We start from the raw sequence: 27858 nt of genomic DNA on the forward strand, positions 1-27858 counted from the left end.
TAATTATTTTTAAGTGGATCTTTTTTGCATATATATGTCATATCAAAATCATGTTTCTTCAGAGCTATGATGAGCAGTGTCATAAAGTCCAAACTGAGAAAGGTGAAATCTCTGACTGGGGCTACAGAGAGATTTTGCATTTTTTTTATGATTGAATGTTTCGCAGTGGTTGGTCAAGCATGAGTGTCTTCAGGTTCCCAGAACCAGGAAATGCATCTGTCTCTAAGATAAATACATTTGTAATGAAAGTTGTTTGTATTTCTGGATGTACTCAGTTGACAGAAATATATTAGATCCTTACGTTTTCCTTTAAAATTTCTTTTATTTGGTAGTTTTCAAATTTTGAAAGCGATTCCTATTTTTTGTAATAACAAGTGAAACATTGCAAAGATATGTGTAAATAAAAATGCTAATTATCCCTCCGCTCCCACTTCCCAATCCCTCCCTCCCAAGGCAATCACAGTTAGCGTGTACATTTTTCTTCTTACACATACAAAAAGGAGCAAACATATAAAATTTAAATATAAAGTTTTGTTTATTTTTTGGCATAGTTTCTAAAGAATGCCCTGCATATAATTTTTATACTTTGAATGATTTTTCCTTTTTTTTTGACTATAAAATTAATACATGTTCACCATAGAACATTTGGAAACGAAGAAATAGTGGAAAAGAAAAATCATCCCTAATATAACTTAAAGATAATTATATATAAACTATTAATATTTTTTGGCAGATTTCCATTCAGCACAGCAGAATGCAAAGAACGTTTTGCTTGGAGTCAAATGAATGTGAATTCCACATTGGCATCCACCATTTACTAGCTATGTGAGCTTACTCAAGTTCTTTCACCTTTCCAAGCCTCAGTTTTCTTATCTGTAACATGATACAATAGCAGTCTACCACTGTAATAATGTTTGTAAGTGGATCCAAAATAGGCAGCCATCAATATCAGTAATAGTTTTTTCCGATAGATAGATAGATAGATAGATAGGAGTCAGAGCCATACTGTGATTTATCCTGACTTGTTCATTTAATCTCACATCAGGAATACTTCCTCAAATCACTAAATAGTCTTCAAAACATAGTTGTAACGACTGCCTCATGTGGTCGTACCACAGTGTAGTAAAGCCTCCCCCTATTATTGAACATTTTGGTCTTAAGGAACATTACCATTCATTCAAAGCCTGTAGCCATTTTAGGGCAAAAGACTAGATTCCTCTCACCTTAGAATTTCAGCCCAGGCTGTGAGCCCAGTCCTTACATGAGTGGTTTCAACCTTAGATAGTGGCTGCAATTATTAAAAACATCTGCTGGGGAAGCTTTTAAGAACATACGCTGCCAGATACTCTCCTCGCCCACACCCGTAGCCTCCCATTCTGATTTGAGTGATCTGGGGTAGGGCCTGAGCAGTGCTTTTCTTCCCCAGGTGCCTTTACCTACCCTAATCCAGTCCTCTGAGAACGACAGGATTAGGTGATTTCTTAAGGCTTCTGCTATATGAATGATAATCAGAAAAGCACTGTAAGCTGAGGAGGTTGTACAGTCTCCCTCACTGGGGCTTCCTCTATGGTTTTATGATCTAAAACAGTGTTTCTCAACTGGAAGGCATTTTTGCCCTCCAGGGGACATCTGTCAACGTCTGGGGACATTTTTGGTTATGACATCTGGGGAAGGGATTGCTATTGGCATCCTGTGGGTAGAGGCCAAGGATTCTGCTAAACATCCTGCAGTACACAGAATAGCCCCTGTATTCGTTTCCTAGGGCTACTGTAACAAAGTACTGCAAACTGGGTGGCTTAAAACAACTGAAGTGTATGTCTCACAGACCTGGAGGCTAGAAGTCTGAGATCAAGGTGTTGGTAGGTTTAGTTCCTTCTGTGAGGGAGAATCTGTTTCCAGCCTCTCTCTCTGGACTTCTGGTGTTTGCTGGCAATCTTTGGCATTCCTTTGTATCACTCCAGTCTTGGCCTTCATGTCACACGGCGCCCTGTCTATGTCTGTATGTTTATGCGCCCATCTTTTTATAAGGGCGTGAGTCATAGTGGATTAAAGCCCACCCAATTCCAGTCTGACCTCATCTTAACTAATTCCACCTACATCAACACTATTTCTAAAAACGGTCGCATTCTCAGGTACTTAAGGCTGCAACATATCTTTTTGGATGGACAGAACTCAACCCATAACAGCCCCCCAACATAGAATTATCCAGCCCAAAATGTTAATAGTGCTACTATTAAGAAACCTTGTTCCATAGAATCTGTGGATGAAACCCAGGGAGGTTGGCTAAGGTAAGTACAGGGCAGATAGGAGGGGTTGGGGTCTGCGAAGTCGAAAGTGAGCAGGAGCACCATCCATAAAGAGAGTCGGAGGCGGTAGGCTCACTGTAGATCTATGTAGGACCCTCAGGGCTGTATGTGACCACAAGAGGGTGAGAGGGCTCGAGGAGCACTGTGCTAACCAGTGTGAGAGCAGAAGTGTGGGCCAGCCCTGCTGCTTGTTCTCCCCATCACGTGATCCCCATTTCCCTGGGTCAGGCATACCTTTCCCTCTCCATCCTTTTCAGGGTGGAACAGAAGAGAAAAATAAATCCACAAGCCCCAAGGTTTTCAGCAGTATTTTCAAGCCTACTGTCTTCTCTCTCTAAAGCCCTGCCTTCTCCCTCTCATGCCCACTGCCTCCCACTGCCAGCCAAACATAGGATATGGAAAACAGGAAAACCAGCAACACTGCAAAGTTACTCTTCTGAGAGAGAACATCACTTTGGGTACATCCCCCCACCCCCAAATCTCTTGAATTGCCAAATCCTGCAACAGGTGGCCCTACTCATCTCTGTTCCATGGGGATGCTGTCTTACCAACTACTGTTTCTTTGGCTTTAAGAATTCCACATGAGAATGAACTTCTATAGGGCTGGGTGACTGGGCAATCCACAAATCCGTATCTGAACACTTTGGTCTGCCTTCTTCACTTCTAAAATATTTTTGTCCTCATTCTTCTGTTGTGGTTACGTGTTCCCCTTCATTTTTTTGCCAGTTTGAGCTGAGTGAGGGGAAGGAGGGAAGAGGAAGAGTGGCCAGGGTGGAGACTGTATTATTAATTTCCAAGAGTGGGTTGTTTCCCAGCAGCAATATGGATGCCAGCTGGCTGCATCTGGGACTTGCTCAGTGGGAAGAGGATTAAATGCTTCCCTCTGCAGTCTTCAGAGCTTTGTGTCTGCACAGCACTCTCCTGGTTTTGATCTCCTAATTGCTCAGCTCCCTAGGACTCTTTCCTTAGCCCCAGCCTGTAACTCTGGGCCAACCTCTGGCCTCTAGGCCCCTTCCTACAAGCACCATCTTCTTTATGTTCAGTCTAAGGGTCAGGCCTGGCCCAGCCTCTGCCTTCAACTCTCCATGCCCTGGAGGCATAGGTGGGGAGGGTCAAGGAGAAAGTCCTTCCTTGCTTTGTGTCTCAGTCCCCTAGGGGTGGCCACATTTTCTGGAATCTGGCTGGTCCTTTCTTACAAGCTGGACCTGGTATTTTCTGTCAAATCACATTTTGTAACTTGTATTGGCAACCTCTAGGATTGACCCTGCCTTTTGGTCCAGAAACAAAGTGTTACTTTTTATTATTATAATATGCTAATAGTTAATTCTCATTATCTCTTTTGCTGTCTTACCTGAGAGTGCTTAGATATTCAGCTTCCAGCCTGCAGCTGAGAGAAAATACACTGAAGTTCCTTTAAAGCATAGCATGTAAATGAAGAGGGTTAGTGAGGATTAGAAGGAAAGAGAAAATCAGTAAAGGAGAACACCCTAGCAAAGAACAACTGCTATTCTTTTCTTGGAATTCCTCAGCCTAGGTACATTCTTAAACAAATAAAAGTTAGACTGTAGGAAATAAAACTTTACTTAAAAAATGTGGAGTTCTGAAAAATACACCATTTATTGTTAATAGGAAAAGGTGTAGAAGCATTTTAGAAACATAGAGGAAAATGCTTTGCAGAAAGTAGAGATGTGTGTGAGAATGAAACAGGGTGGTGATTGTATATGTAAATGTGATAAAGCCAGCATTTAGGTTCCCAGAGATAATCTCAGCTCCCAGACTCTTTGTGTTGGGAGGTATTGGCATCTACAGTAGTTATATTTGGTTTCAGTCCCAGTTAGTAGATTTGTAGCAGATTTGTACAGACAGTCTCCAATTTAAGGAGCATCTGATTAGGACTAGTCATTAGTTACTCCTTGTTTGGACATACAGCTTGTCCTAATGGAGGCAACTATTGTTTGTTCCCTTATTCAGGGCACCTAGGAAGACGTCCTTCCAGCAGATATAATATGGTGGGTTAACCCATCACTGATACCAAGTACTTTCCTCCTTTCCATCTTATTGCATCCCACCAAAGACCTCTTTGCCATTGTCAGAGTCCATCCCTTCTTCCCCTGCAAGAGCCAGCAGATGATGGAGAAATATGTGCCTGATGCTCCAGGATGAAAACTGAAAAGCATTTTCCTATATCACCCTAGTTATAAATTTTGGCTGATTGTACATGATGTGCTATATCAGTACTGTATTTTAAATATGCTATGTCCTCAACTGAGTTTCTTTACTTTGTCCTGAGACTCTAACTCCCTTTTACATGGAAAACACACTCCCACTGCTGAGTAAGTCTTACAAAGGAACTTTTGGATCACTACTTATTCTTAAATTCAGGACTAGCTACATTAGGAGATAAGGTAAACGTCCATTTCCAAGGCTTACTGCTGACAAGACGCTGGGCTGCAGAGTTTTGGGGTTGAGTGCCTATCGAGAGCAGAGCACTGTGCTGGCAGGTATACTGATGAGTAGCTGAGATAGAAAAGACGAGTAAGATAGGACTCTCTCCTCCAAGGAGAATTCAGTTCTCCCTGGAAGTCAACGTGTACACACTGGAAGTTTGTTGCAAACAAGAGTAGCAGTTTCAAATGAACAATTACAGTGTCATAATTTGAAAATCAAAGGCATAAAAGTGAGTAAAGTAACAGAGAAGCAGAGGAGATGGAGATTTTACATTGAGTCTTAGAGAGATACATGGTTCAATGAAAAAAGAGCCTGGATGTTACAGTCAGAAACACAGCTTGCCATTTTCTAGCTCTGTAACATTCTCCAAACAAGTTACTTTACCTCTCTGAGCCTCATTTGTTTTCTCATTTGTAAAATGAAATCAATAATGCCTATCTTATGATTGGTTTCAAAGCTTAGAGGTAATGTATATAAAGAGCCTAACACAATGCCTAGCATACTGTACATACTTGGTAAGTGGATACTGCCTTCTTTGACCCTTGGATTATTTAGAAGTGTGTTATTTAGTTTCCCACTCTTTGGAGTTTCCAGAGATATTTCTATTATTGACTTATAATTTAATTACTTTATGATCAGAGAAAATACTTTTATGACTCCTATCCTTTTAAATGTGTTAGACTTGTTTTATGGCCCAGAATATGATTAATCTTGATAAATATTCTGTGAGCACTTGTAAAGAGTGTGCATTCTGCTGTTGTTGGGTGGAGTGTTCTATAAATGTCAATTAGATCAAGTTGGTTGAGACTGTTCAAATCTCCTATATCCTTACTAATTTCTTGCCTACTTTTCTATTAATTATTGAGAGGGGGCATTAAATGTCTGTAATTGTGGATTTGTCTCTTTCTCCTTGCAAGTTTATCAGTTTTTGCTTCACATATTTCGAAGCTTTGTTATTAGGTATATAAATGTCTAGGATTAATGTATCCTTCTGATGAACTGACCCTTTTATAATTATGAAGTCACCTTCTTTTTCCCTAGTAATATTATTTGCTCTGAAATCTACTATGTCTGATATTAATGTAGCCACCCAAGCTTTATTTTGATTAGTGTTATCATACTATATTTTTTTTCTACCCTTTTGCTTTTAACCTAGTTGTGTCTTTACATTTGAAGTGCATTCCTTATAGACAGTGTATAACTTGGGACTTGCCTTTTTATCCAGTCTGAAAATCTCTGCCTTTTGATTGTGGTATTTAGACAATTTATTTAATGTGATTATTGATGTATTTAATGTCATCTTATTTATTTCTATTTGTTTCATCTATTCTTTGTTACATTTGCTCTTTTGGATTAACTGAGTATTTTTTATGATTCTATTTTATCTCCTTTGCTGGCTAAATAGCTGTCACTATTTAGTTACTTTAATGGTTGCTTCAGGGTTTATAGTATTTGTCTTTAATATATCATAGTTTACTTCAAGTAATATTATCCACTTTACATATAGTACAAGAACCTTACAGTTGTATACAGTTTACCCAGTGCAGGTTTGTACTGCTCAGGTCCACTTATACATAGATATTTTTCAATAGTAAATACTACAGTACTACACAATCCATGGTTGGTTGAATCCTTGGATGCAGGGGAACCTCAGATATGGAGGACAAATTAACCCCCGTGTTGTTCAAGGGTCAACTGGGTTTCTGTTTCTCCCTTCCTGGCCTTTGTGCCATTGTCATATGTTTTACCTGGGTATGTGCTATAAACTCCACACTACATTGTTACTATTTTTGTTTAACCATTCAATTATCTTTTAAAGAGTTTAAATAGTAAGAAAAAAATCTTATATAGTCACCCATATGAGAGCACTTCCAGTGTTCTTCATTCCTGCGTGTGGATCTATATTTCCGACTGTTACCATTTTCCTACTTTCTGAAGGACTTCTTTTAACATGTCTTGTCATGCAAGTCTACTAGTGAAGAATTCTTTCAGCTTCTGTATGCCTTAAAGTGCCTTTATTTCACCTTTGTTTTTGAAAAATATTTGTGCTGGGCATAGAATTCTAGTTTGACAGGTTTTTTGTTCGGTTGGTGGGGTTTTTTGTTTGTTTTTCACTTTAAAGATGTTGTTCCACTGTTTTCTTGATTGCATTATTTCTGATGAGAAGTCTGTTGTGGTCCTTATCTTTGTTCCTTTGTGTACAATGTATCTTTTTTCCCTTGGTCACTTTTAAGAATTCATTTTCTTTTTCCACTTGATTTGATTTGATTTTTATGTGCCTTCATGTAGTTTTCCTTGTGTTTCTTGTGTTAAGGGTTTGTTGAGTTTCTTGGATCTGTGGATTTATAGTTTTCATTAAGTTTGGAAACTTTTGGTCATTATTTCTTCAAATATCTTTTCCACTTCCCTCCCCCTCCTTTAGGGATTTCAATTACATGAATATTAGTCTTCCAAAAGTTGTCCCACAGTTCACTGATGCTTTAGTTTTTTTTTAATTCTTTTTTTTCTGAGCGTTTTATTTACGTGTTTGTTTATTTATTTGAAGTATGATTGATTTACAATATTGTGGTAGTTTCAGGTGTACAACATAGTGATTCAGTTCTCAGCATTTTCAGTAGTTTCTATTGCTATGTTCTCAAGTTCAGTAAACTTTTCTTCTGCAACATCTAACCTCCTGTTAATACCATCCAGTATGTTTTTTATCTCTAAAAGTGTAAAGTCTTTTTTTTTTAATGTCTTCTGTTTCTCTGCCTAACTTTTTGAGCATATGAAATAGTTAAAATAATCATTTCTAAGTCTCTTTCTATTAATTTTAACATCTATGCCAGTTCTGGGTCAGTTTTGATTGATTTTTGTTCGCCTCGTAAGTTATGTTTTCCTGCTTCTTTGTATGCCTGGTAATTTTTTACTAAATACCAGACATTATGAATTTTACTTGTTGGTTGCTGGATATTTCTGTATTCTTATAAATATTCTTAAACTTTGTTCTGGGACACAGTTAAGTTACTTGAAAAAAGTTTGATCCTTTCAGGTCTTTCTTTTAAAATGTGTTAGGGAATGCAAACTGGTACAGCCACTATGGAGGACAGTATGGATGTTCCTTAAAAAATTGAAAATAGAGCTACCATATGATCCAGCAATCCCACTCCTGGGCATATATCTGGAGAAAACCATAATTCGAAAAGATACAGGGACCCCAATATTCATTGCAGCACTATTTACAATAGCCAGGACATGGAAACAATCTAAATGTCCATCAACAGAGGAATGGATAAAGAAGATGTGGTACATATATACAATGGAATATTACTCAGCCATAAAAAAGAACAAAATAATGCCATTTGCAGCAACATGGATGGACCTAGAGATTCTCATACCAAGTGTAGTAAGTCAGACAGAGAAAGACAAATATCATGATATCACTTATATGTGGAATCTAAAAAAAGGCTACACATGAACTTATTTATAAAATAGAAATAGAGTTACAGATGTAAAAAATAAACTTATGGTTACTGAGGGGTAAGGGGGAGGAGGGATAAATTGGAAGATTGGGACTGACACATACACACTACTATATATAGAATAGATAACTAATAAGGACCTACTATATAGCACAGGGAACTCTACTCAATACTCTATATTGGCCTCTATGGGAAAAGAAGCTAAAAAAGAGTGGATATGTGTATATGTATAATGGATTCACTTCACTTTACACCTGAAACTAACACAACATTGTAAATCAATTATACCCCAATAAAAAATTTTTTTAAATGTGTTAGGCAAGACCAGAGAAGTACTCAGTCTAGAGCTAATTATTTACCTTAGCTGAGGCAAGACTCATCTGAATACTCTACCCAATATCCTGTGAATCACAGCGTTTTCCAGTCTAACTGGTAGAAACAGGTACTATCCATCACCCAGTGAGAGTACTGCATGCTGTTACATCCAATCCTTTCAAGTGGTTCTTTCTCCAGCCTTGGGTAGTCTCCTCACACACAGATGCATCCTCTGTAGATCTGCCCCAGATTGGGTAAGGAAGGAGTGCGAGAGAGATTTATTTGTCAACTGTAAAGTACTACTCAAATGGCATTACCTTGATCTGCCTGGCATTCTCTGATGTCAAGATCCAGAGATAAGTATATGCCTCCCTAATGCCTGTGCTTCTATGTCTGTCTGTCTGTCTCTCTCTTTTATTTTTTTAGTGTTTGTGTCCTTTTGCTGCTTTCCTCTCACTGCTCATTGGTCCCAACAATGCAACCTGGAAAGAAAATCATCAGGAGGGGAGTTCTATCCTGGCCCTCTGATAGTTACGTTCTTCAGTCCATATTGCCTCTTTTGAATTATAAGAGTAACTTTTGGCCTCATCCTTCCTCATCCCCAGAGCATAGGGCCAAGATGGCTAACTTCATATTATCAAGGAGGCCAACTCTTAACACCAGAAATGTTTTTACTGACTGCCTGTCCCACACCTTGCCTGAAAAAGCCGACCTCCTGTCCCTCTGCTTCAGCCTAAGAAGTCTGAAACCACATCTGTATTGCTGGGATGCCCATGTTTTTAGTTATCCTAGAATGCTCTGTTTCAAAAAAGTAATGAGCGCAGGCTGCAGAAGGGGGAATGGAAGGTACAGGCATACTTCAGAGATATTGCGGGTTTAGTTCCAGACTGCTGCAATAAAGTAAATACGGCAATAAAGCGAGCCACATGAATTTTTTGTTTCCCAGTGCATATAAAAGTTTTGTTTACACTATACTGTAGTCTGTTAAGTGTGCCCAGAGCATTATGTCTAAAAAAACAATGTATATGCCTTAATTTAAAAATCCTTTATTGCTAAAAAATGCTAACCATAATCTGAGCCTTCAGCAAGTCATAGTAGTAACATCAAAGATCACTGATCAAAGATCAACAAAGATAATGATAATGAAAGAATTTAAAATATTGCGAGAATTACCAAAATGTGACACAGAGACATGAGGTGAGCAAATGCTGTTGGAAAAGCAGTGCTGATAGACTTGTTCAACGCAGGGTTGACACAAACCTTCAAGTTGTTAAAAAAAAAAAAAAAAAAAGCAGTATCTGCAAAGCACAATAAAGTGAAGATGAGATTTTATGCCTTTCGACATAAGGGCTTTTACCTGATGGACACAGGCATGGGGGTGGGGGTGGGGAAGAACAGGAAGTGCAGCCATCTGTATGGCCCAAATCTCTGACTCAGGTCTCTGGCTACCACGGGCCCTGCTTGAAAGCCCCAGGGGCTGAGGGATTGATATCCCCGCACTCATAACCCATTTTCTCAACATCAGTTAGGAAACGTCAGCAAGGGGCCAAACCCAAGACAGGGGATAGGAGGCTGGAGAACCAAAGAATACCTAGGAACTGCACTCATAGTGAGGTTGGACTCTGGCCCTGGGGCAGAAACTGTTGTTAATTTGGTTAGAAGGTGAGCGGAAGCCTATGGTGATCCTTGCCCCAATTTGTGTCAATGACAAGCATCAGTGTATTGCTCTGTTAATACTTTAGTTGGTATTCTGTAAGCACATTCTTGTTTCAAGACTGTGCCAGGAGGTAGGATAAACCAAATGGGATTGAACATTGAACATGAATTCTAGCATGTGAGGTCTTATACCAAGTAGTTGATGAGGGCCAAGGATTGAATATTAGGATTGGTGGGATTAATGTATTCTTTAATTATTCATTCCTTCACTAAAATTTTACAGAGCACTTATTTGGTGCCAGGCACTAAGGGAAAGATGTGAAAGACTTTACCTGCCCCTAAGTGGATGAGAAAGGCAAACATTTGCATTAGAATATGGCAGGTACCAAGGAGGGAGTTGGCACAGGTCACTCTGGAGCCCAGAGGAGTTCATCTAAGCCAACCTTGGGAGAGAAGTGGATCTCAGGGTACACTTCCTGAAAGAAGTGACACCTGGGCTGGGCTGGGTCTTAAAGGGTGAGTAAGAGTTGGTCGTGTAAAAAAAGTAGGGGAAGGACACTCCAGGCAGAAGCACAGGGGAAGATTCAGTGCTGTGAGTTTCCGGAAGTGTAAGCAATTTGTTTCACAGGCTATTTGTTGGGGAGTGATGTGAGTTGAAGCTGAAGGGAAAAAACAAGTGTCAGGTGAAGAAGGGCCTTGCACGGCACCCTGAGTTGTTTTACCCCAAAGTCAGTGGGAAACCCCTGAACAGTTTTACATGAAGGAGAGGTGTGACTGGATCTGAATTTAAGAGGCTCTTTCTGGTCGTGATGGGGAGGAGGGCTGGGTAGCGGGTAGAGCAGGGACCCCAGCTTTTAGTGCTGACTCTGTTGCCCTCCCCCCCGTCTCTCTTGTCCCTCTCTCTCTATAAAATCTATTATCGTGCTCTCCCCTGCCTTATCCAATGTGATTTCCTGCCACTCTCCAATTTTAGTCAGGTTGCCTCAACTTATCCAGACATGACATGAGCATTCCCATCTCTGAATCTTGTTCGTTCAACAGACATTTAGTAAGTGCCTATTGTGTACCAGCCATGGTATCTGGCATGAAGAACCAGAGATGAGTGAGACGTGGAACCTACCTTTAAGGGGTACACAGACCAGTAACTGGGGAGATACCCAGGGAAACACATCATTACCACGAGCATGAGAGCAGCTGTGGTATGAGATAAACAGAGCACAAAGAGAGACAGTCCTGTCCATGAGAAACCCTTCCTTCTCTGCTAAATCCTGCCCATCCTCAGGCTTCTGCCTTCATCTGTAGAGAGACAGGGTAGTGTCTCTAGATACTGTACCCCAGTCGTACTTCTCTTCTACCTACAGCTGTTCAGTGCTTTCCCACTACCTTGGACCAAAACACCTTAGGATGGCGTGCAGGGCCCCTTTTCATCTGATAGGGTGTGCGAGGCCCCTTTTCATCTGATAGGGTAGTTTGGTTTGGAGCTTGGGCTCAGAAGGCAGACAACAAGATTTTAATCTTATTTCTGTCACTTTTGAGAAATGTGACCTTAGCCAGAAATACTTTTTGCCTCAGTTTCTTTATCTGTAAAATGGGGCTGATGGCTATATCGACTTCCTAGGGTTATTGTGAAGATTAAGCAAGTTAATACATATGGTCCTTGGCATGTGAGAAGTATTCAGTCATTATTGGCTACTATTATTTGGTTTTCACTCATTTTCTTCTTAGCACCTATATCATGCCAAGAAACGTTAATCCCTAATTATTGTACTGCTTGCCCCGTTTAATGTGTTGTCACATTATTTCTCTCAAGGGTGATTTTATTCTCCTTTGAGGCAATATACATCGTATATGTATCTGTACTCCTGAGACACCTACAGTGTTGGGTATGTGTTAGGTTGACCAGCCATCCCGATTTTCCCAGGACTGACAGGCTTTCCAGGACACGGGACTTTCAGTGCTAAAACCAGAAAAGTCCTGGGCAAACCAGGACAAGTTGTCCACCTTACATGCAGCGGAAACTTCACTTTTGCTTTTTATTTACCTCTTATTGGTCCCAAACTTAACTTGTAAACAAGCTTGCTTTGGCTTGGCATAAATTTTTATTTATTGGCTAGAAACTACAAAGTCACAACCTCAGGGGTTTTTTGGGGATTTCTTGAGATTCCCTAAAGTTTGAAGTGAAAGATTTGAAAGATCCTTGAAAAAACTCTCTCCCGTCAGCTCTGGGTATATTTACTAGAAATTGCAGGCAACCCGCTAAGAGGCTTCCTTAACCTGGCCCACAGCCCCAGAGGTCCCCTCCCGCCTATCATTTCCCATCTCTCCCAGCATTTCAAGTGAGGCCGAAGGATTTTTCTTCCTTTTCATCCCCACTCCCAGCCCCAGCCCCATCTCACCTGCTCTGGGGACAGTGTTTACCTTGGGCAGTTGCTTGTCAGATGGCATTCCTTACAGATCCACTAGGGCCTCTCTTGGCATCCCTTGAGGCCATGACAAGTGTTCGCTGCAAGCCTGCTCATCTTCTGCAGTTCCATCAAGAAGCTGGGTCAACAGTCTTTGGGGTCTTCCACCTGGTGTATTAGTGTGCTAGGGCTGCCGTAACAAAGTACCACACACTGAGTGACTTAAACAACAGAAATGTATCGCCTCACAGTTCTGGAGGCTAGAAGTCCAAGAACAAGGTGTCAGCAGGGTTGTTTTTTTCTGAGGGATATGAGGGAGAATCTGTTCCATGCCTCTCTTACCTTCCAGCGGTTTGCTGGCACTCTTTGGTATTCCTTGGCTTGTAGACACATCCCCTGATCCCCGCCTTCAGCTTCACACAGTGTTCTCCCTGAGTGTGTGTCTGTCTCTTCACGTGGCATTCTTTTTTGAAAGACAGTAGTTATATTGAATTAGGGGTCCACCCTACTTCACTATGACTTGATCTTAACTAATTACATCTGCAATAACTGATTACAAATAAGGGTCCCATTTTGAGGTACTGGGGGTTAGGACTTCACCATGTGAATTTAGAGGGGGCACAATTCAACCTTTAACACCCAGGTCTTCAGGTGAGTCTAAAGAACTCTATGGGGAGCGGAGGCCACTTCAGATATGGGCAAAGTAAAGTACCATACAGTCATTGCTCCAAAATCCATTCTAGTTCTCCACTCACTCTGCATTCGATCCTGACTGTTTCTGCCACCGGATTCACACCGTCACCAGTAACCACTTGTTCACCATTCTGTAGGTCATTGTGCCGCTATAGGGATATTAAGAAATATAATGTACACCTGAGTCACCAACTCTAATCCAGGGTCTGTCTGGAGATCTTTTTTAAGGGAAGCCTAGTGAGGAAAGTTGTATCCATGGCATATATGTAATAACTGGAATATAGGTATTGCAGAGGCAGTGACTCCATCCTGATGGACAATAATTACAAGTTGGTTGCCTTTTAAACTGCTCTGGAGAATACAGACAGGGGTTGGGGGGAGAGTGTGTGTGAGAGTGAGTGTGTGCATGTGTGAATGTGTGTGTGCCTGTGGTAGCTTAAGATAAACAAAATCACCAGACTCATCCCCAACCTTCCTGCAAGCTTTAAGCCTTCGCTGGGCGCACAGGGAATAGCCTGCATCTCCTCACTCTGGCTGTGGCTGCTTCCTTCTGTCGGTTCCCTGAGTTGCTGACCCTTTCCCCTCCAAAGAGATAGCTCCATTCCAAAAGATAAACACCAGTAGTTACAAGGGACTTGGGGGGAAAGTCGAGCAAGTCTCCCAGTTATTATTTCCCTGGCGTTCTCATATAGAAACCCAGCCGATCTTTGTGGATGAGGTATTTCCAACTCTGGCAGTTACAGCCTGAGATGTGAGGGCAGTGATGGATCTCCGTAAGGGTAGGGGGTCAGGGCGCGCGGCCAAGGAATGGGGATTCTAGCGCGTCTCCTCACTTCTCTCCAGGCACGGCCCACCTGGGAGAAATCCCAGGGACGCAGAAGGCACCTAGCTAGTGCCCACTTGTTCCAAGCTGCTAGGCAGGCTGCTGGCTTGCCGAGAGGCGGTGGGTGAGCTGGGCGCTGAGCTCCCCCGTGCCAAATCAAGGAGCTCTGGGCTCGGCGCCCACGCCCTGCGCTCCAGCTCTGGGCAGCCCGGGGTGGGTGCTGGGCGAAGGCGCGAAGCTCGGTTTGTGACTGTAAGTTGACTTTCCCTCACTGTCGTTGCCGGCAGAATACTTATACCAATGCGGACAAGCTCCTAGAAGCGGCAGAGCAGCTGGCTCAGACAGGGGAATGTGACCCGGAGGAGATCTACAAGGCAGCTCGGCATCTGGAGGTGCGCATCCAAGACTTCGTGCGTAGGGTGGAGCAGCGGAAGCTTCTGCTGGACATGTCTGTCTCCTTCCACACTCACACCAAAGAGGTAAGGGCAGCGAGCAGAGGAGGGGTGCTGGCTGGGCTGCTTTGTTCCGGCAAAGGTCAGGGAAGTTTCCTAGCCCCTGAGGTCTGCCTGGGGTCCTGGGTGGTCTGGGGATTACTAGCCTCCTAAGGTTGATGATATTAATAATTTGCCCCTTATAACCTGTATTGAGGTCTCTACCAACATGGGGCAAAATTTCCTCCGCATCTCTAGTGAGGAGGGGGCTTGGGAAGGCAGGTGGTTTGGGGAGTCTGTTAGAGCATTTAGTCTGCAGCTGGAGGAATTTGGGGATCCCTGGTATAGAAATCGTCGCCGTAAGTGGCAATATTAGAGGATCAGAGACTCCCTTCCCACCCCACACCCAATTTTTCTTGGTTGCTGTTTCCTGTCAAAAATTAGAGTCCTGCAGAACTTTGATCATCTTTGCTACCAGCAAGGAACACACAGAGTTTGCAAATCTGTTCTATGTTTTTATTTTATTATTTTTTTAAACAGAGGATTAAATCTTCTTAATGAGGTCTGCCACGGGGTGCTATCAAAGTGAAATGGTCCTCACCTTTCTCATCGTGGAGTGACAGCCAGTGAAGGAAGGGGGGACTGGGGTGACTTCCATGCAGGAGGAAGCCAGCTGGGCTTAAATCCGGTCCCCGAATCATTCACAAAGTGGAGACAGGAGAGGGGAGGATGGATCATGTTGCATTGTTGGCAGGGCAGAAGGGCCCATAGAGAGGAGGAGGGTTGCAAACGTGCGGTTGTTCTTTGGTTCTGATTAACACGGGGCACTCTGAGATTGAGTAAGTGGCCAGTGAGGAGGCACGTTTGGCCTCTTCTGTAATAACACCCTTGGCAGATGAGCTCATTATGTGTGTGCATGCTTGTGTTCCCCCCAGGAATTCATTTTAATGGAGTATTAATTAAAGTTGGATTGCACCCTAGTTAATTAAGTTGATTTTTGATATTTGAAATGCATTAAGAAGCCTGGTTGTTACTCCTTCACAGGCTTTTCTGACACTTTGTGGGAATGAATGCAAATCATTGCAGTGCCTATCAGAGACAAACATGAGAAGATAATGTTTTCTAAACTGCGATTCCCCAGGCAGATGAAGGGCTGGGGAGCCCCGTGAAGCTGGCTCTGCTTCCTCTCTGTGGGACCTACGACCACTCTCTGATGAGTGTCTGTAAAGCAAGGGGATTAGCTTTAATCCAGGTTTTCCTGCCTGTCTGTCTGCTTGCTTGTGACTCACCCAGTTCTTAATAATGGTCTCAGAAACCAAAGGCATGTGTATTCTCTTTTAATTATGAGCCTGTGGGTGAGAGAATGGAGCATGAATGAACAGGAGTCATGTTCCTTGTGAGGGCTGTGAGGGTACTGGCTGCCAAGAGAGGTGATGGATGAGGTTAGTTTCCATGGAAGTGCCACTCCTGAAAAGGTGACTGAGGCTCCCAGGAACCCTTTCTAGCGGCATCTCCCACCTTCTGTACATGAAACTAGGAGGCTGGGATCCAGTCCAGATCCTGCTGCTATAGAACCCTGTGAGCTTGTGGAAATCACTGTGTCTCTGGCCTTGGGTTGCCTCATCTATAAAATTATGCAGTCGGACTCAATGGCCCTAAGGCCCCTTATGGTTCCAGTGTGAATTCAAGATTCCTTTCTTTTTCTTCTCCTCCCCTTCTTCTTTATTTGATACTGATAATAATAATTAATAATAATAATAAATTAAGCCTGAGGTGATACAGGTGTTTTACCTAGCCTAAAGATTTGGTTTATTGTAAGCACTCAATGTATATTCGGTAGTAGTTTTTTCTAATTGAGTACCTACTAGTTGTTAGACACATACATCATCTCGTGTAATCCTCATGAGAATCTCATGATACAGACTTTATTGAACATATTTTCAAATGGGGAAACTAAGGCCCAGAAAAGAACTTGTCTAAGGTTACAGAGCTGCCAGTGCAGCAGAGCCTTGACCCATCTCCCTAAAACTCTGCGCTCATGCTCTTACCTGCTACCACACATTCTGTCCTCCTTTTTCCCTCTTGTATCTCCTCCTGTCCTCTGCTCTTCTTTCTTCTCCTTGCTCATCTTTTTCCTCATTACCTTTTCAAACCCCAAAGCAGGGGCTTGGTGGGGAGGGTAGCTCTTAGCTGAGAAAAGCAAAGTGTTCCCAGGGCTGGGGGTGTGGCACACAGGAATAGTTGGGGATGCAGTTAGTAACCATTGTTTTCCCAGAGAGCTTTCAAACCTTGCTAAGCCTGGGGTCCTATTTAAACCTGAGACTTGTTTTCCCACCGTGGCTCAGTGTATACAACCACATTCATATCAAATAGTACCAAAGGGAGCAGCATGATACTGGGAGCAGGTGAAGAAAGGGAGAGGGAACTAAAATGGATGGGCCCCTACAGTGCGCTTGACTATTTATCTCTCTAGTTGATAGCCATGAGAATTGTCATTTTTTATTCTAATTTTAAAGATCAGAGAAATTAATAATTTACCCAGGATCTTGTAGTGAGGATGTCGTAAATGTAGGGACTGATCTCAAATCTGACTCCAAAGCCCGTGCTTTTTCTCATTTGCCTTTCATATGAAGGCCAGGAAACAGAGACTTGGAGGACTTTTCTCCACCAGGGAATTCATTCAGACAGGAGGCTGTCAGAAGTAGCATAGTCTCTTTTCTTCGGGACCTCAAAATATGAGAGAAATTAGGAGCAGTCCTGCCTGGGTGCAAGGGGATGTGTGATTGTGAGGCTTTTTCTATTCAAGAGGTCTGCAACTCTCAGATCATACAGTTTCTGACTTTTTTTTTCAGGATGGAAAGAAAAACATCATTTTGAGTGGCTATTGTGGAGGGGATGCTCACAGGGGCCATCCCACAGGACTTTATATCTGCATGCTTTCTCTCAGCTACTTTCCCATCCCCAAACTAGTCTGTCTGAGGTGCCTTTTAGGCAGAGTAGAGAATAAGACATGTGTATGTATGTACACACTTAGGCATATGTGTTATACACACACCTGTTAAGTACAGCAAGATCTTAGATGCCAGGGAGGTCAGATTTCCAGATCTAGATCTTCACTGAGCATGCTGTGTGCCTTTGGGAAAATTACTTACTCTCTATTCCTTTGTGATAATTATGATGATGGCTATTACAAAATTGAATAGTACAATACTAATACCCATTTTTTTCCTAGGAGAAAACTCCCCCCCAAGTTTATTCTTAGAGCATCTCTAATGCAGGGTTAATAAGGAACTTGAGGACTCAACTCAGGCATCATTTTTCCTTCAAATTCTTCCCTGGGGCTTCCAACTCCCCCCCCCACCCCCAGGCAGGACAGGAGCACTGTGTGCATACCTCATCAAGATGCTGGGATCTCACTGAGGTGATTGGAGCTTCCTCGTTAAATTGGAGGTGCTCAGATGGAGCATACACATGTGGGTTTAGATGTGTAGATACAGATCTTACTGTATATTTCTACTGCTGTGTCAGATACATAGTGATGCTGAATAAATATTGAATAGGTTTACTTGACAATGAGAAGCTAGTCGTTTCTGCTAAAAAAATAAAATAAAATAAAATAAAATAAGGCGGGGGGAAGCCCATTCAATCACATGGTTCATCTATTCCAGTTCTTTGACTTGAACCCTATAGACAGTGAAAACAAAGAAGAGCAGGTGGGGAATCTGAATTGCCTGTGGGGCCTTTCCTCTAGAGCCTGTATGGCAGGCAGAAATGGACTATTGGGGCAGAAGTCAGCATCCTTGGATGGGCTAATGGAGAAGGAAGTCCTGTAGTTTGCTCTTTCCCTATTCTGTTTATTACCTCTCAGGACACACCACCTCTCAAACCTTGCTAAGTGTGGGTCCTGTCTGATCCGGGTCTGTTAACTCTTGACTCCTTCCTCTTGACTCTATAGGCAAACTTCTGGCATTTTACTCAAGGCAAGATTAGTAGCCAAGTTTACTAGTCTGCAAGTCTGTGAGGGAATTTTGAGTTGCTATGGATGTTTTTCTTTCTTACAGTAAATAGAGTGAATGGAAGGATAATCTTCTGCTCAGTTTTGCTAAAGATGTACTCTAATTAGGATCAGAGAGGAAACCGAAGGAAAATATGAAGAAGATATCCTCCAAGCTCATTTCTTCTGCAGATTGAAGAGTCTGCTTGATTCTATTTGCCTGCTTTGTGAATTCTTGGTGACTAAAGGAGTCTGGAGGGTTAAAGCCTTCTAACCACTTCATTACAGCGTTATTAATAACCTTGAATAAATTAGAAGCCATCTAAATATTTCATGTTAAGTGACTCATTAAACAAATCATAGTAAATCTATAGAGTGAAATATTATACAGTTATTATAAATCACACTGTCAAAGATCATTAATGGCATGAGAGAGGGCTTGTGGTGTAACATAAAAAACTGTATATCCATCATGGCCTCAATTTTGATCACACACATAGAATAAAGACTAGAAAGCGGTATACAAAGAAGCTAAGAATGTTGTGGGTGATTTCATTTTCCTTTGCATATTTTATTTGTTTTATAAGTTTTCTTCAATGATATTTTCAATTGAAAATCAGGAACAATCTCGATAAATGTTATTTTATAAAAACAAAACTTCCCATCCTTACTTAGAGAGAAAAGCTACATAATAAAGAGAAGAGACAAACATGTGCTTGGAACCTTCTTAAGTATCCAGAACCTCAGCTATTAATACAAATTGTGCTGAACTTTCAAATATCTTCTTTTTGCCTGGGGGCAAGAGGCCAGCTGACTGTTTGCTGGTCTGGAGAGCTAGGAGAGGATATAAGGAGAAGCATTTACCCAAGTCCTCATTTTCTTTGTCCAGGGAAAAGGCATTTGTAGCAAGTGTCATCTGCTCTGCAGAGATTGTCCAGACAGAATTCTCTCTCCTTGCTGTGTTTCCATGGAAATGCTGCAGTTGCTGGGTTTTCAAAATATCCATTTTTAGATAGTTTTGCAATCATAATATGAGAGTCAAATTAACTAAGGAATGTGGCCAAGATAATCAACCTCAGCTCTTTATTAGGTAGTTTAATTAAATGCCCATTTCCATTTGTTTATAACCCTGTGAAATCATTCTTTCATGCTGTTTCCTTCTCAAATAGGTACACACACACATACCACAAATGCCACAGACACTCACATATATACATGTTTCTCTACTCACCCACTGTAGAACCAAAACTAAATCAGCAAAAGACATAATGGCCTCAAGAACAAAACAGCTTCATCCTCTATTTCAGTTGCTAAACTGATGTGGTGTTTATTTAAGAAATAAAAGCTTGTAGTCAATGCCAAAGAAAAATGATTTCTTCAGAATGAGGGAGGGGCAATTCATCCTGTGGAATTGGTGCTCCTTTCTGCATCTCTGGGGGTCAATCAGTTGTATCAGCACAATGGCTACCAGAGCTGTGCAAATGGTACAGCCAATCAGCAGGAGAAGGTGGTGGAGTAAAATTACCTCTTTCCTTAACCAGTCGTCCCTAAGCCTCATTATTTCTAGAAACCTCCTAGTTTCTCCCTTCCTTTTCCCTCCCTTCCTGCCCTTTTCAGTTGCCCTTTTCTCAGGCTCCCCACTATGCAAGCAGAATGGGGTCCATGCGCTGGCCCTTCCTGAACTCACTGGTTTCAGTCTTAGAGCTCACCTTAGGTAGGGCATTGAAAGGCTGCCTTAACTCTCCCCCTGCCAAAGTTCTAGAAATTCTCAAATTAGGCTCATTCTTTTGGATGTAGGTATTTTTGGCCACAATTACATGTGTTCTCTGAGAGAAAGGGCACATAAAGCCATCTGAGTGTATATATCAGCATGGAACAAATAGTTATTGCCAAGCAGAGAGCAGAACCCTGAAAGAATGGTCCTTGTACAGGTGTGTTTGATCGAGAAGAGAGGGTCTGACAATCCTATTATGTTGGCTCCATCTATAATTTTCCCTTTTTATAATGTCCATGTCAGATTTGGGGATCAAAGTTATGCTTGTCTCATAAAACAGGTGGGGAAGTAAATATTACGTTTTCCTATTCAGTAGAAAAAATAAAAAAGAAGAGAGGGTCTGGAAATGGGTGAAACAGGAGGTTCTTTCTGGGGAGCAGGGGGGTTGATGGCAAAGGTGCAGTGCTAATATGTTAGACTCTAGATAAGCAGAGGGTTAAGAGGATTATCCTAGGAGAGAGAAAGGAAATGGAAGGCAGTAGGAAGAAATGTGGCGGCTGCTCCCAAGCTGCCTCACTCACTCCATGATTTCACCTTGTTCTGGCAATCCCTTGTGATAGCTTGAAGTGTGAGATCATTCTGACTCAATCTCATTGGCTCCTGATAATGAGTAAAGTAATAATAGACGTGGCTTTCTGTCGGAAGCCATCCTGGAGCCATTGCACCGTGACAAAGTCATGAGCAACGGAAGGCGAAACTGCAAGGCAGCGCCATGCCAGGAAGGTGGACTACAGCTCCGTTGTTATGTTTTATGATAATAAATTTACATACAGGGGCAATTTTGGGGGGATGTTGCTCCACGTGAAAGAAAAATTCCTCTAGGACTCCCCCTCCTGAAACTACCACAGAATGGGAAGTACCCACTAAAGCCCTGGGGAAATGGGTAAAGAATTAAGAGCCTGGAACTAAGGGGATGTTTTTATGAAAAACACCCTCTAGTATGGAGTTATGGCCATGGGCCGGAGTTCCTGATGACATAGGAAATTTATGGTTCTATTATAAAGGAAGATTAATTATAGAAAAGCAAATGCCTAGAGCAGAATTAGTTGCTAGGGTAGGGAGAAAACACTGTCTCAGTTGGAGGAAACAACAAGAAAGGGCATGCAGGGTATATTGTAAATATTTTCATGGAATCATTGTAAAAGGTTGCCCATGCAAGAAGAGAAATAGGAACAAGTAGCTCCAACTTTTACAATTAAAATAATCATATAACTGCTTGGCTTGGTTACTAAGAAATAACCTGTAATTAATGGGAACTTGGGGAAATATTTTAATAGGACATCTAGAAACTAGGGGATATATATTTTTTAATCTTTATAGAATATTTTGAGGTTTGATTGTGCTAAGATTGCATGGCCACGTACCTGGTAATGTAATCAACTACAATATATAAACCTGTGATTGTAAACAATAGAAGAATAAAGACATGAGAAAGAGAAACATGCAATGCTGATACTTTAAGAAGTGTAATAGAATTATTTCCTTCGCCGATGCTATCCATCCCTCGGGTATCCCTGGACTCGCTGGAGCTGGAGTCCGGCAGCTCTCTGATTTGTATTCCTTTCGAAGCAGTCTAGGTATGCTCTTCAAGGATAAGTCAGATAGACACATACACAGAAGGAAACCTACAGGAAATTTAGACAGTAGAAAATTTACAGCCCAGGGAATAGAATATGGATCCTTACTCATAGTTTAGTGACACTGACGTTTATGTTCGTTCACTTTATGCTCCAGAGGTGCTTACAACAAAATTATGAGCATGCAATTTAAGCTTGTTGACACCAGGGGGTGACTGTGTGCATGTTTCTCGGGATCCCCTGTGGCTCCCTACTCAAGCTTTCCAGGTGGTAAATAGTAACTTGGTGGTGCAGTTATCCTTGAACTGTTGCTAACTTTTGGTGTCTTGGTGTGAAAGCCATGATTGCATTTTTCAGTTTAGAGAATCATTTCTATTACTACCCTCTTCTTTACCTCAGTTTCTGAAGAGAAACCATAGCATGTTAGAGTTGGAAGGGATTTTAGAGATAAGTGAGAGAAATCACAAACACACACCTACACACACACACACACTAATGCACATGCACTTTAAGTATGAAGTAATTGAAGTAAAGTAGTTTTCCCATGAGTATAGCACTAGCCAGACAAGGGAAGAATCAAGAATTATCTCCAGTAAATATCAATTCCATTCAACAACTCTTTTCTCTCTGGGTTGTTTTGTTTTGTTTTTACAGAAGGAAAAATAGAGAAAGATATCACTAGCCCTTTGTCTCTGGTGCTGTAATCCCCTTCCCTTTCTCTGAGTCAAATTCCCTAGCAATTTTGACATTTTATCCTCTTGAAGGTAGACTGGCCCCTTCCTTTCCTAATCAGGCTGCTGACCACTGGGATGAGTGGCATCTAATGTTGTACTTGATTGTTTATCTCTTAGCTGATTTTCCGTAGCAGTAGGTTTTAATCTACCTTAGATAAGAGTTTCTTTATAATATAGTACACTACATGGCCAGAAATCTGAGAAATCAATTCATGAATCAGAGAATTTTGGTGGGGAGGACACAGTTTTTAAATGATATTGACTCCTGAGGTCAGTGTATTATCGGACGTACCCAATCTTTGTCTAGTCTTTTTGTTTGTAACACTGACACCTCATCTTTGGCAAGTTTGGTCTTTGACTGTCCCTACAATTTAGCTGCATGACCACCAGGCGGAGGGAGTGTCATGAGTCATGGTGGATTTCCTCAGAAGGGAACGATGCTGACTTTCTTCCCTAGACCTACACCAGAGGTGTTCAAGTTTTTGTTAAAGAGGGGGGAAAAAGGAACTCCAAGCTGTGAAGCCATTAAAATAGCTTAAGGATGGTACTGAGAATAAAATTATCCGAAATAAAATAAAATCCTCAAGATATCTGTAAGCCTCTGTCTCTTATTCCTGTAACGGGAGTGCCAGCCTCATCCTGAGCAGTCTTCCATCTCAGTGCCTGTCCTCCGTTGACACATTGAGTTTATTTTTCTTAAGTGCCCTGCTTCCTGTCCACAATTTTAATCTCTCTCTCTCTTCACATAGTCTTTTCTTTTCTTGTTTTTTTTTAAAGAAATATGTAGACTTTTCAATCTCTAGGCTTTCTTTAGATATCCCACAACAAAGCTGCAAAAACAGAAAAGAGGGGCCCAGCTCATCCTAGCATATTGAAAGACCAAATCCAGTATTGATCTTTTGCCAATTTCAAAATGAAGGAGTATTTCAAACTTTCCCTCTGTCTTCTAGTGGGAACTAGAGGTGGCTTGCATGAAAAATATCTTTTAAATATAATAATATCTAGCACTTGCATAGCACTTACTATACGCCAGGCACTGTTTCTAAGTGATATAATACATCTGTGTGCGGATGTCTGTGTGTGTGTGTGTACAAATAAATACATATGTGTATATATGTATTGGTATATATATGTTATATAAATGTAGAGTGTGTATATATATCTGCATACACACACATATATCTCACTTATTTGTATGTATATGCACACAGACATAACACACATATATATATATATCAACTTATTAATAATCTTTACAACTCTGTGGGTGTAAGAACCATTACTGTTCCCATTTTATTGACAAGGGAAACTGAGGTGCAAAAACGGTAGGTTACTTACTCAAGGTTATATAGGAAATATGTGGTAGAACTGGGGTTTGAAACCCTTTCATTATTTCCTTCTTTCTTTCTTCCTTCTTCTCTTCTCTTTTTTCTTTCTTTCTTTCTTTCTTTCATTTATTTAATTGAAGTATAGTTGACTTACAATGTTGTGTGGGGTCTGAAACTCTTAACTACTATGCTGTATTGCCTCTCTATACAATAATTTTTCAGAGATTCCGTTATCTCATACCCAAGGACTTCGGCACATCTGGAAAATGGTTTTGCTCTAGGCAAAATGACAGCCAGAAAGTCTGAAGTAATTTTAAGTTATAGTGACCAATATCCTGAACTTCCTAATTTCATGCTGGTTTAAAATATATACATTCATCCCTGTAGGAATATGTATCCCAGCTTAAATGGTCTAGAAAACTTGTTTTGTGTTTTACAACAAAAACTTATTTGTAAAGAAAATAAACTGAATTAATTACAACCAGACACAAGCTACTAAATGACAGGAGCACTGAATAATAATAATTCATATTCCTTATAGCTATCATCACAATGTTATAGGCTTATTGATAATGCTATTTGTTTATTTAAAGCATTGATAATAAGTAAATAATTTATTTCTCATAATCTTTGAAGTGAGCAGGGCAAATCTTATTCTTCCCATTTTGTAGATTAGGAAACTGAGGCTCAGAGAGGTTTTTGCCTGTCCAAAAGGAACATTCTTTATACCCCATTATTTGCTACCTCGAGGGCTCGTTAATCTTGTGAACTCCACCTCTTCTGCCACACTTAGGGCCTTTCCTCTCTAAAGAACAAAGAATAACTTGTCCAAGATCTGAAGACTATTTTTTGTCTCTCTTTATTGTCTCTTTTTTAATCCCTTGTTCCAAAGGCCATACCATGATTTATCATACTGAGAACCAACAAGATGAAATAGTATTCTTAAGGTGAATATTTATCCATGTTTTTAACATGGGAGACTTACAGAATGTTAGAACCATAAGGTAACTAACCATTTTATTTTATGCTCTCCCCAGCCTATTTTACACATGAAGTCTTGGAGGGCAAAGGGTATAGTGATTTACTCAAAGGCACCACAAGTTATAGGAAGAACAGAGGCCACAATCCACATCTTCTGGCTCCTTCTATGAATTTTTTCTCTCTACTGGCTTTTCTCCTGGTAGAGCCATGAGCTTATCTTTCCTGCTAGTCAAGTGAAGATTCCTTGTTTCTAAGCAAACATCAGACTCATCTTTCCCTCTACAATTCATGAAAATGCTCAATGAAAACAGAAGAGAAGCGCTGTAGCCACTGGAGATCTATTTTCAGCATGAGGAAGAGCTATTAATAAATGAGTTTTCAGTAATTCAATTCAACTCCTCATCATTTTCAGTACTTATTCCATTCAAAATGCTATACTTAGCTCTTTTAAAGTTGTCTGACCGGTAATATCATCCTGACTGCATTTCATCATCTTGAATATCATGGGAGAAATGTCTCATAGTTACATTGAAATTAAGATAAGCTACGTCTTTAGCATTCAACTTTCTAACCAACCAAGCAATCCTGAAAAGAACAAAATAATTTAGCATAGCACATATTTTCTTAATTAATCTTCACTTGGTTCTTACTGAGTGTCACATTCTTTCTTACATATTTGTAAAATCATGATACATTTCTAGGAATCAGCATCTAGCTACCTGGAGGAAGTATGCAGACCTGTCCTTTATGAAAGATGAAATAATATTTGTCCATCACCAGTTTCCTGTTCTTCCCAGTCGCTCAAAAATGAGTGAGCTTCCTGCTCTAAGACCACAGTTTCCCTAAACTACTGGGAAGTTAAGGCTGAGGGTGGTTCCTGTCCTTCAGGAATGCCAGCACTAATGGAGTAAACTTAACAGAAATGCGTAGTGAATATAAATACAGAAATGTAAACTGACCCATAGGGGTGCTGATTAGAAGGACAGTCTGATACCGCACTGACTGGTTGAGGGTAGGTTGAGTGACCTCAGTTCCACACTCTTGCCCTTAACCCCAGCCCTAGCCTCTCCCACGTGCCCTGAGTGGAGTCTCTGCTCTCTCTCCCACAGCTGTGGACATGGATGGAAGACCTTCAGAAGGAGATGCTGGAGGATGTCTGTGCAGACTCTGTGGATGCGGTCCAGGAACTGATCAAGCAGTTCCAGCAGCAGCAGACCGCTACTCTGGATGCCACACTCAACGTCATCAAGGAGGGCGAAGACCTTATCCAGCAGCTCAGGTCAGCGCCTCCCTCCCTGGGGGAGCCCAGCGAGGCCAGGTCAGCATGGGCAGTGCTTTCCAGTGGGAAATGCCTCGGACTAGACGTGAGATAAGTCATCATGTTCTGGTCTTGGCTCAGCCGCAGCCAGCTTTGTGGTCTTGTGTGAGTTTTGGTTTCTCCATCTGTCAGATATAAAAATGCCTGCACCATACCCAACTTGAATTTAGAGTGGAAGAGTCAGTGGAAAAGCTCTGATGTTTCAAAGCATTATGTATCATTGAAGACATTATTCAGCGATCAATAAGTAATATAAATACAACAAAAAGTTAAATAAATAGTGTCTTCATTGAGAATGATGGCACATTTGGTCATGTGGAGAAATAGCCATTATGGGATATAGTGTTATCTGGCATCTGTTCTCAGGCTGCCTCTGAATTCTAGTGCTCCAGTTGGTGAAATGTAACCCCAAATGGCTGCCTTTGGCCCTGTGAGAATGTAGGGAGTGTGTGATGTGTCCCACTCTGCTCTCCACTTAGCCACATATGACCTTTCCACCATTCCTTGCTACCCAGAAAATAAAACTCCTTCTCTATTGCCCTAAACAAAAATAACTAAGAAGGGATCTTAGAAAATCCTACCTGATACCTTATGTTCATTTAGAATCATCCACACCATTGCCTCCTTTCTATTGGCATCAGTGTCTAGTTTCCTGTCCCTGTCAAGGGCATCGGCTCCTCAGGTAAAGTGTCACGAGGCCTGAGCAAGCCCTCAGCAACCAGCCCTATGTCCAGGTGCTGTGTAAATAGGATTTGATGGCGCTGATGATGTCTGCCTGCGGGGACTTGTTTTTATCCTCAAATCACTGAATGCCGGAACCTCTGCCAGCTCTGGACAGAAATAATCTCATCAACAAGTCCCAGGACAGTCCTGGAGCCAGAGGGAATTACTTCAGTTGGAGAGGGCTTCCCCACCACCCCATACCAGTTGTCCAATTAAATAAACAGTGAGAGCTTACCTTAAGATGGCCCTGGCATGTTTTTCTGTTGGATTAATCATTTCTATTCCAAACATGCACATGAGATGGGATGTTCTGAGTCCTCTTTTGCATACCAACGAGACAGCCTCTTTCCCTTCTTCCCCCAATTCACTGTCATGAATATATAATATGTGACAGTTTTGTCTGCCTACCTAGGAAACGCCACTGTTACTTGCTTCTGAAGAAAATTCCAAATAGTAGGCAGCCACTTAACCTCTCTGGGCCTCAGCTGCTTTGTCTGTGTGATTAAGGGGTTCACTCTAGGAGCTTGTAAGCTCTAGAATTATGTGATGGCTTTTGCATTTTCTCTCCAAATACTTTTCACAAGCTTGGCTAGCCTCTCTGTGGCGCTGGGTTTGTGGAGGTGCCACTCGCTCTTATCCCTTGCCAACCTTGCTCCATACCTGAGGGCTGAAGGCTACTCAGTGATGGTAAAGGCAACGAGGTTGCTGATGCCTGTCCTACAAGTTTAAGTTCCATGGACTTCAGAGAGGGCCATAGTCGTGTGACAAGAACCACTGGTGACTGTTCGTCCCCCCAGCAGCCTGATGCTAGCCTGGACTCTCCTCCCTGATATCAAGACCAGTCAAAGAAAAAAAGCAAACGATGCCTAGTGGACATTGGCAGGATGCCTCACA

General features: G+C 41.5%; 1 protein-coding gene across 5 annotated transcripts in view; it reads left to right on the plus strand.

The window, feature by feature from the left end:
- LOC309806836 (kalirin) overlaps positions 1 to 27858 on the plus strand; it is a 465266-nt gene that overhangs the window by 320907 nt on the left and 116501 nt on the right. For 3 of the 5 annotated variants that reach the window (XM_082625795.1, XM_082625796.1, XM_082625798.1), the window contains exons 11-12: positions 14392 to 14583; positions 26033 to 26241. In XM_082625795.1, coding sequence (XP_082481921.1) covers positions 14392 to 14583; positions 26033 to 26241 — 401 coding nt within the window. The remainder of the gene's footprint in view (positions 1 to 14391; positions 14584 to 26032; positions 26242 to 27858) is intronic. The other 2 variants (XM_082625797.1, XM_082625799.1) reach the window with 1 other exon arrangement.

Source organism: Mesoplodon mirus (genome assembly GCF_964341445.2).
Source record: "Mesoplodon mirus genome assembly, chromosome: 6".
NCBI lineage: Eukaryota > Metazoa > Chordata > Mammalia > Artiodactyla > Ziphiidae > Mesoplodon > Mesoplodon mirus.